We start from the raw sequence: 10125 nt of genomic DNA, 5'->3' as shown, positions 1-10125 counted from the left end.
GTAAAGGGAGAGGACTGGTTACACGGGGGCTACCCTCATTTCTTTCCCTTTCCCCACCCCCACCCTTCCCCATGGCTTTTCCCTCATCCACCAATGCCTGCTCGTGGTTCTCACTGGCCATTCCCTCATCCTCCAATCCCCTCCGGTGGCAAGGAATGGCCTCCTAAGGGGTGGCCTCACTGGCCATTTCCTCATCCTCCAATGCCTTCCGGTGGCAAGGACTGGCCTCCCAAGGGGTGGCCACATTGGCCTTTCCCTCATCCTCCAATTCCCTCCAGTGGCAAGGACTGGCCTCCCAAGGGGTGGCCACAGTGGCCTTTCCCTCATCCTCCAATTCCCTCCGGTGGTAAGGACTGGCCTCCCAAGGGGTGGCCTCACTGGCCATTCCCTCATCCTCCAATGCCCTCCGGTGGCAAGGATTGGCCTCCCAAAGGGTGGCCTCACTGGCCATTCCCCCATCCTCCAATGCCCTCCGGTGGCAAGGACTGGCCTCCCAAGGGGTGGCCACATTGGCCATTCCCTCATCCTCCGATGCCCTCTGGTGGCAAGGACTGGCCGCCCAAGGAGTGGCCACACTGGCCATTCCCTCATCCTCCAATTCCCTCCGGTGGCAAGGAATGGCCTCCTAAGGGGTGGCCTCATTGGCCGTTCCCTCATCCTCCAATGCCCTCAGGCGGCAAGGACTGGCCTCCCAAGGGGTGGCCACATTGGCCATTCCCTCATCCTCCGATGCCCTCTGGTGGCAAGGACTGGCCGCCCAAGGAGTGGCCACATTGGCCATTCCCTCATCCTCCAATGCCCTCTGGTGGTTTCAAGTGGCCTCCACATTCGCCTTGGTGGCCTCATCACGGTTCCGAGAATGTAAACAGCGGTGCTAAAGCTGTCAAAACAACCACTGCATCACCTCCGACAGCATGATCATCAATTCATTTAGAGTTTAGTTATTTTCTTTTAATTTTAAGTTTAGGATTTGCAGTAAGATTTAGATTCATTTCTTGTCTATTTTAGTATATATTATTTTGTTTAGGAATTTTATTTTATTTGTTAGAGTTAATGAATGAATAAATTATTTATTTATATATATGTTAGTTCTACTTAATCTTGCAGATTATTATTTCCCTAGAAAATCATGGAACCTTAAACTCATTTAACATCAATTATATATAACCTTTTTGTTCATTTAGATATGATATCATATTTACATATTTCTGGATAATACGAAATATGAAAATCTATGATTTTAATTATTTTTGGGTTATTATTGCATTTATTAAAGTGGGGCAAGAAAATTAATCTTTTTTAAATAATTTCTGCAACTTATTAATTAAATTGTTTTTTTCAAAAACTCCAACATCAGTTCCCTTTTCATTTTTAACTTTCGTCTCTAAATACTTTCATCTTTTATTACTACTTCAATTATAATTTTCTTTACACTTTATTCCAATCACAAATGCATAAGCTACTGCATATATTAATAAACTGCAAAAACAAATGGGCTGTAGAAATAGACCATTATACTTTCATGTTGTATTGTACCGATATACTATTATTTATTTAATAAAATTTATATTTATCGAAAAATAAACCATTACATTTGCATTCGTTCGCAATGGGTCTGGTCATAAAATGCAAATCAACATTGAACAATTTTTTTTTTTTTTTATAGTATATCACTGCTAGCCTATCGATGGACCTCCTCTAAAATTTATCATAATTATAAATACTCCTTTATTATTTAAAAAATTATAAATATGTTCCTGAAATTAACAGTCGTCTAACAAATACCCTTATGATGGACTGTTACAAGGGCGTATTTATTAGATAGTCACTAATTTTAGGAAATATTTATAATTTTTCAAATAATAAAAGGATAGTTATATTATTAAAGTCCGGTGTAATTTACCCTTATTAATATGGTGTAATTCACATAATTTGATACTTTCAGCATCATTGTAAACATATAAATAAAAAAAAGGGGTAGCTACACTCCCCTCCCATGATATTTTATATAATTACATGTAGACCCCGTGTTATTTGAAAAATCACATCTAGCACCCCTGAAGTTTACTTCTGTCTTACAAATAAGTTCCCTTATTAATCAAAATTTACTGAATTTCCTAATATTAAAAAAAAAAAAACTGAATGAAAATTAATATTTATCCTAATTTTTTTGGAACAAAACTACTCTTATAACAGTGAAGATATATCTCCTCACATGCATTAATGCATGAAAATGTATTAAGGTAATTTGATCATAAATAGATTTATTTGACCTGCAATAAATTAGTAATGAGTCAGTCGGGGTTAAATATAATTATTTTTCATTAATATTAGCAAATTCACTGAATTTTGATTGTCAAAATTATTTATTAGACGAAAGCAAATCTCAGAGGTACTAGATTTAATTTTCCAAAGTGGAGGGGGTCTATGTATAATTACACTACACCAAGGAAGAAGAGTGTAATTATCCCTATAAAAAAAATCATAATATGGAACTTTATATAACAATATTACTTCCCCCCCCCCACCCCTTTTAATCTCTATTTCTTTAACTTATTAAATTTAAAATTAGTATCATAATAATAAAAATCACTGAATTATTTTCTTTTTCCTTTTTGTCCTCCAAGTTTATGATATTTATTAAAAACGGTTTGCAATAAATTTTTACTTGTATGGCGTTAACAAATTATAGAGAAAGTTATAAGTTAAAATAGTGATAGTGTTATGAAAATATAAGTTAGTATTTAGAGATAGTAATGGGGCGGATTTGGTACGGGTCCACCCGGACTCGAGACCTGCCCCGGTTCATTTCACCCCCACCCCATACCCTGTCCCCCCAACTCGCCACGATTTCGCCCCGCCCCACCAAATGAAAAAGAAAATAAAGAAACATAATTATTTTTTTGTACTCCTTCTTCCATTTCTTAAACACAAGAGATTAAAATTCTTTCATGATTCAACTAAATTATTAATTTTCTCATCAAGTAATACAATTTTACGATTTACAATAAATTATATTATACAAAGAATATATTTAACTAATATCTTACTTTTTAATAAAAAATATCAGTTTAGATTTAAATACTTCAACATAGTTTTCAATCTAAAATGAATTGTATAAGACAAAGAATACGTACAACTAAATTATTAATTTTCTCATCAAGTAATATCATTTTACGATTTACAATGAATTATATTATATAAAGAATACATTAAACTAATATTTTAGTTTTTAATAAATAGTATGAGTTTAGATTTAAAATAGTCGAAAACAGTCTAAAAAAAAGCCAAACAATTTGGATTAATTTCGAAAATGGGTCCAAAACGAATCCAAAGACAAAGGGTTTTTTTTACTAATTTAATAAAATATAGGGGGTTAAATGGAATTTAACCATATTTTAAGTTCTTGCACGCACCCTTTTTGCTTAGAATGTATTTAAATCAAATTAGCAATAATTATGGGTATGATTAATTACATAACGTCCTAAATTAATTACATTTTTATATAGTTTTAAGCAACCCTCAAAAACAAGGTATAGAAGTTGAGATTATTACGATTTCAGCCCTACACTTGCGGCGGAAGGAATTATTCCACATATGCCCTCTCCATTCCGAGATTTTACACTGTTCACCCATCCGAACGCCGTCGTTTTGGTATCACGAAAAGGCCCCTCACATCCCCAGTAATATCCGCTAGCAAGAGTGGAAATTAGAGGGAAATGTAAGGGCAAAATTGTCATCTAGAGTCCTATATATAGGGGCCTGTGGTTGAGCTCACGCTTTTTGTTTCGTACAGTCGGAAGAAAAATAAAATAAAAAAGAGAGAAAAAAATAGCGGAAAAAAGGGTTCAAGCGAAGCAGAGGAGTTTCTGTTATCTTCAATCTCCATCTCTCACTCTTTCTCTCTCTCTCTAACATTTTCTCTCTCTAAGCGTATTTCCAATCAATTAGGGTTTTTCATTTTTGGTACCGAATTGAATCAGTTATGATTTCTGATTCGATCGCCAACGCTTCCATCGCCATGGCCTCGTCTAACCCCAAGGATTTTGGGAAGAAGAAAAGGGTATGGCTTTTAGCTCCTTAATAGTTATCTTGTGAATATTTGTGCTTACATTTTTACGCTGCATTTGTTTCCGTATTGATTGTTTTATTGTTTTTATTTATTTTTTGTTTTGTTTGGGGGGGGGGGGGGGGGGGGGGCTGTTGGTTTGATCTTTTTTTTATTATTATTATTTCTCAGGATGTTTGGTTCTTTCTCGTTTTTGGCTGAGATTGGTTACTTTTTTTGCGTCAGCTTTTTTAATAATTTTTTGAATCTCATGCGGAATCTAGGCTAACCGTTCAGCGAAGCTGAAGCAGTGCAAGCTTGATGCTCGTCGGGAACAGTGGCTTTCGCAAGGTTTGTTAAAGATATGTCAATACGTTTCTGAATGCCTTTGTCTGGTTGTACTGATATATATATTTTACATTATTTAGGTTTTAGTAGTTCCGTGTGGTATATTAGTTGATGTTTCAATTATTTATTTTATTTCCTTTTTGGTTATTTTTTATCGACCCATATATGTATATTAACTGTTTGTTTCAATTACTTGATAATATTTGATGATACAATGTTAATCCTTCCAGTGAAAAGTAATGGTGGGTGTAAGGAGGAAGTTCACGGTGGAGGGATGACACATGGGCTTCCAGCAGGCCCCGAGAATGGGAGGAGAATACCTATAGAGAAGCTGGAGTTAAAGCCGAGAGTTGAGGGAATTTATGGAGAGATGCATCAGTACAGTGATTCTGAGTCGTCGCCCTCAAACAGTCCCACCAGCCACAGTAGTAGTGAATTGGGCAGCAATGATTCTGGGGCCAATTTTACCGCAAGTAGCAGAAGCAGCAGCAGCAGTGGTCGCAGCAGTAGCAGTAGTAGTAATGGTTGCTTTTCAGGTGGCATTAGCGACGAAGATGAAGGAGGTGTTGGTGATGATGGCTGCTTGGACGATTGGGAGGCTATGGCTGATGCCTTGGCTGCCACTGAAGACAAGCAGCAAGAGCATATCCCTAACTCAGGATTGGATTCACCTCCTTCAGAGAAGCATGGAGGCTCTACTAAATATGGTTCTCAGTTGAGTGTAAAAGATCGGCCATTTTCTGGGGATGATATTTCAAATGCAAAGCAAGAGAGTGGAGGAACAGCTATACAGAAATCTCTGATACATTCCCAGGCTTGGAGGCCTGATGATGCTTTTCGACCTCAGAGCTTGCCCAATATGTCAAAGCAGCATAGTTTCCAGTTAGACTCAGAGAGGCACTTTGGCCAAGGAGGATCTGTTTGGGGCTGCAAGAATGTTGGGCCGGTCCCTAAATCATGTCCAATATGCTATGAGGATTTGGACTGCACGGATTCAAGCTTTCTCCCATGTTTGTGTGGATTCAGGCTATGCCTTTTCTGTCACAAGAGAATTCTTGAAGAAGATGGGCGCTGTCCAGGATGCAGGAAGCAGTACGACTGTGACCCGGTTGAGGGAGAGGCCACACTGGATGGAGGGAGCTTGATATTTCGTTTGGCTCGCTCTTGTCACATGACAACCACGTCTTAGGAAGGGTCCCTGATCCATATGTTAGGCCTCTCCTTGGTCACAATATGTGTTGCGTGTGTTCTTACTGTGAGCCTAATTTTCACAGCCTTAGGTTATCGGTATAGAAATTTGAAAGGGAGTTACTCTAGTACTCTTATGGTTTTAGTTGAGATATGTCCTACGTGATGCTGGCTGATGTAGAAGACTTGTTATTATGTGAATAGATAATGTGATACAGAAATGGCATACATAAAATTTCTTTAATATGTTTGATCCTTGATGAAATTAGCGACTTCTATGTGAAATTTCAGTACTTGCTGAACAGATTCAGTGGCTTTGAATTTTTACATCTCTTTCTCGTGCATGATATTCTTAGAGTAGATGGTAATACTGCCAGGCTACCTTGGGGATCTTGAAATGTATAAACTTGTATGCCTGCAGGGATTTTAAACTGGTTTAGTGCCAGCTGAACTTAGGTTGATGTCTTTGATATATGAGCACCATTATGGATTATTAAATTTCTGAATAATCAATTTTCTTCAACCGCTGCCTGGGTGAAAGCTTGCCACAACTTTGCTCCCTAAAGGGCAAATCATAATGTTGCTCTGGAGAAACTGTTCATTGAATCAATAATCATATTCAACAGAAGATGGTTGCAAATTATTTTGCATCGAATCTTTTTATTAGCGGAAGACATCCACTTGTGATGTTGGCTTAGGATTCAAGTTTAATGATGAAGCTAGATTAAAGCAGAAGCTGTCTATTACAGGACTGCTGTTCATGTGGGACATATTGTTACCTAGAAATGATATTAACTTAAGGTTGGACTATGTCTCCTCCGAGGATGATAAGGTTGCATTCATATGTCAAATAAATTGCATACATGCTGTATCCAATATTCAGCTTATCTCGGTACTTAAGAAAGAATGATAAGAACATAGGCTGAAAGCATCAAAAAGTCATTATCAACTGACTTTGTTCATTCAATCCAACTATTAGTTGAATGACAGTTGAGCATGACAACGATGCCAAAGAAACAAGGGATCTGGCATACAAGATGGCTCCACATGCTGCAGATGAATGACATACTGTGCTTCATATGATATTACTACAATGTTGAACTATTCTTGCAACAAGTGCTGCTGCATTACTTCATTCATTGCAAGTCTCTTATTCAGTGATTATTGACGAGTATGCGCAGCTTAGCAGCATCACAAAAGCTATCCAGACACTCGCTACACCCAAGTTACGTACCACAGATTAATCTGGTGAAAAACAGAACAATTTGCTCATCTTCAGGTGACAAATTCTCCGACCTGTTGCCAGCAGGTGAAACGAGTCATAACGGCTTTCTTTCGGCGTTGCACAAGCTCACTTTAGAGCTTGGTAGAAATAAAACCGAGTAAGAATGAGATTCTATTTGCTTATAAACCCTGCAAGACAAGATCCTGATCTATGGTCAAATGGGAGTGTTCTCCACCACTTGGTGAAAGTAGATTCGTCCAAGAAAACATCTTTTCCCAGCAATCCTCCTCTAACCCATGTCAATGCCTGTTCCTCTAGCCTCAAAACTTTATCCTTCACCTGAGCATACGGCTTAACTCTTAGCTCCTCAACCTCGGCCCAGAATGTTGTTTCTGAGCTGAAACCAACCGGTGTCCTCTCTGCATGCTCCAGCCATCTCTGCGTGAATCTGTAGCGCTTTGGCCTCGCCTTCACCATGTAAGGCCCTGTGGACTCATTCATTAAGTGCCGATAGTAGTTTGCTATGTCCAAAGGCTCCACAAGTCTCCTAAACAACGTCCCTAGTTCTATCCACTCTTTTCTGCCCTCAAATCCATCAGGAAGTTCATACCTTTTGATCATTTCTACGATCTCGTCCAATATCCCTGTTAGCTCCTGCCTCTTGACGTTGCCGTTGAAATCGGCGTTCTCTTTCTGGATCTTGAAGGCATCATAATAACCAACCTTGCGAATTTCACAGCTCATCTTGTACTCCTGTATTTTCTTTAACGCTTCCTTGATGGTATCTTTGTTAGAGTCGATCTTTTTCTGATTTTCCAGTTTCTGCTTCTCCAACTCGCCGGCCGCACGAAGACACAATCTTGCTCTTGAGGTCTGAACACAACAGGAAGTATTAGCATTAATAATCACCATCTAATGTAGAACGGAACACTTAACACACTCTTGTATGTGTGTGATGCATTTTCTCAGTGAAGGAAAACATACCAAGCCAAGATCATTTAGAGCTGCTGCATCATTAGTTCTGGCATCAGCGGACAACGGAACATCAACCAGATTGATCAAATAGGTAACATCTTGCATGGTTAAGCTCTCCTGCAATTCGCTTTCATATGCCAAATGTTGTTTCAACATGCCATGGACAAACTCCGAATTTTCTTCTTCAGGGCTCAACTGAAGACAGAAGAACAACAGCTGCAGCACAGCATCCGGATTATCAAGAATGACCATCTTCCCATTCCCTGTGCAGAAAACAAAGATCCCAAAAGGTCTATAAGGGCTAAGTTCAACGATACTCGCCACCGTCTCCAGCAACAAATTCGTGCACCCCTTGAGATAACATGCAGCACGGCTAGCAACAGATAAAGCATTTCTCATGACGGATAACAAGAAATTCGATGCAACAGTGGGTTCAAACCGAAGATAATGCGGTGATTTCGGATTGAGAAACTCTAGGATGAACTGAAGCCCTTGTTCGACGTTTGAGAGAGGGGCTAGCATTATCCGAGGCACAACATCTCGCCTCATCAGAAAATGAATGAAATAACGAGCCCAGTTCTCCCGCCTGAGAGCGTGCGAGAAAATATGATTGCCAGCAAGAGGGGATCCAAAAGTCAGACAGAAAGGAGGTATCTGATAGTGATTGAATCTTATGTATTTCTCAAAGAACCAAATGGATGCAAGAATGGCCATTGGACCACCTGAGGAATGCCCTGCAAACACTATTTGCTTTCTGTCTGACATAGCTTTCTCCACCTGAAATGCAGCTTATATGTTACATATTCTCATTTCTCACTTTCAAGAACTCCAAGAATACTTGCTCATGCAGGCATGCTCATAGGGTTATAAATTAATCAAGCCGAGCCAAATTACTGCTGAAGTTCGTCCAGAACATTTATCAATGCTCATAATAAATTAATCAAGCCGAGCCAAATTACTGCTGAAGTTCGTCCAGAACATTTATCAAGCTTGAAAAATATTATTTGAACTTGGTCTGATTGTTAACTACATCAAACTTGGACAAAGCTTCAGTACAGTTGATCATAAGTCGAGCTCATACAGCTTGATTCTGTTTGAGTCGAACTTCAAATCTTATCAGACAAAAACGTATGATCAAACTTGGATTCTTATATTTAACAAACCAAGTAAGATGAACTTTTTGCAAACGATCTTGAGTTAGGCCGTTAGTTTGATTTTTTTTCCTACCCTAAAACTCGATCAAGAACTGAAACATACGAGGTTTGGGTGGGATATTTCTTTATCTCTATCCTCAGTCCAAGTTTTTATATGGGTTCCTGATATGTTAGTTAAGTCCTAGGTAAACATTAACATTAATTTTCTTGCATTTTCCATACAATTCAGACTCCATTCTCTGGAAAATCTCTCTTTCTTTACCAAAACTGATCTTTGGAAAAGAAAGAATGGTAAGCAAGCTCATCTACATCAAACCCACTAAATAAATTCTCAATCTTTTCCCAGAATATAGAAAAGCAAGTATTATCAAGATTGAAAATAAAGTACCTCAGTTGCAAGTGATGATCTGCTCAAGAGCTCCTCAAATCTCCTGCTAAAAGCTTCATTCACCAAAGCTGTTTCATCATTACCAACACTCTTCATGGATGGAAACTTGGAGACATCAACCTTAATTTCCCCAAACGGTCTTCTACTGTACCAATCCTCGACAGCCCATGATCCCGGAAACGCAAAGAAAGCCTCTGTCGGGCCTCGGTTCTTCTCATGAACATACGGTTTCCCAGGGGACTTCTCATGAGCTTTCATGGACAATTTACAAGCTTTTTGAATGATTTCTTCTCTCACTCCTAAACTGTCTCCAACTCTCCCTCCCATCATCTTGTCTGATGTTGTTTTCTTTGTAATTTTTCAGCTTTTTTGCTGTTTACAATATTGTTTTTCGTTTATTCTGAGAGATTGAGGATAAGGGTGATCAAGAATTTGTACTATGAAAAGTTGACTTGGAGTCTGCTTGATTTGGCAGTATCAGTAAAAGGAAAGCCAGTGGAAAATATTTGCTGGAAATATCAGAGAAAGTTCCTTTGAAGAAAGAATAGGATTAAAAGCAATTTTTGTCGCCAAATCATTTTTGCTTTAATCTCCTAAGTTGTCAATCACAATACAAGTCCTAATTTAAAAAGTTACATGCCTGGCATGTGATTTTTTTCGACGAGTGACTCAACTTTGCGATCAAATTTATATTAAAATTGAGATCTTTTTAATTTTACAAGACTAAAATAGAATCCTAGTAATTTAGGGGACTAAAACGAGAATAGTCTAAAGTAAGGGACGAAAATTGCCTTTAAGC

At 38.5% G+C, this 10125-nt stretch overlaps 3 protein-coding genes across 3 annotated transcripts; 2 read left to right on the top strand and 1 right to left on the bottom strand.

Moving 5' to 3' along the window:
* On the top strand, positions 532 to 918 carry LOC105157389 (protein lifeguard 1-like). Its single transcript, XM_020692226.1, has one exon. It carries the CDS (start codon positions 532 to 534, stop codon positions 916 to 918), a length of 387 nt encoding a protein of 128 aa, XP_020547885.1.
* LOC105157153 lies at positions 3780 to 5888 on the top strand. The gene is made up of 3 exons (XM_011073462.2): positions 3780 to 4063; positions 4333 to 4399; positions 4627 to 5888. The coding sequence occupies exons 1-3, from the start codon at positions 3986 to 3988 to the stop codon at positions 5583 to 5585; spliced, it is 1104 nt and encodes a 367-aa protein (XP_011071764.1). The 5' UTR covers positions 3780 to 3985; the 3' UTR covers positions 5586 to 5888.
* LOC105157152 (protein EDS1B) lies at positions 6495 to 9786 on the bottom strand. The gene is made up of 3 exons (XM_011073461.2): positions 9327 to 9786; positions 7794 to 8561; positions 6495 to 7682 (listed from the first exon to the last, which is right to left on the bottom strand). The coding sequence occupies exons 1-3, from the start codon at positions 9654 to 9656 to the stop codon at positions 6981 to 6983; spliced, it is 1800 nt and encodes a 599-aa protein (XP_011071763.1). The 5' UTR covers positions 9657 to 9786; the 3' UTR covers positions 6495 to 6980.

Source organism: Sesamum indicum, linkage group LG3, assembly GCF_000512975.1.
Source record: "Sesamum indicum cultivar Zhongzhi No. 13 linkage group LG3, S_indicum_v1.0, whole genome shotgun sequence".
In the NCBI taxonomy this organism is placed as follows: Eukaryota; Viridiplantae; Streptophyta; class Magnoliopsida; order Lamiales; family Pedaliaceae; genus Sesamum; species Sesamum indicum.
Note: the sequence above shows the minus strand (reverse complement) of the source record. Positions and strands in the feature narration are given on the sequence as shown.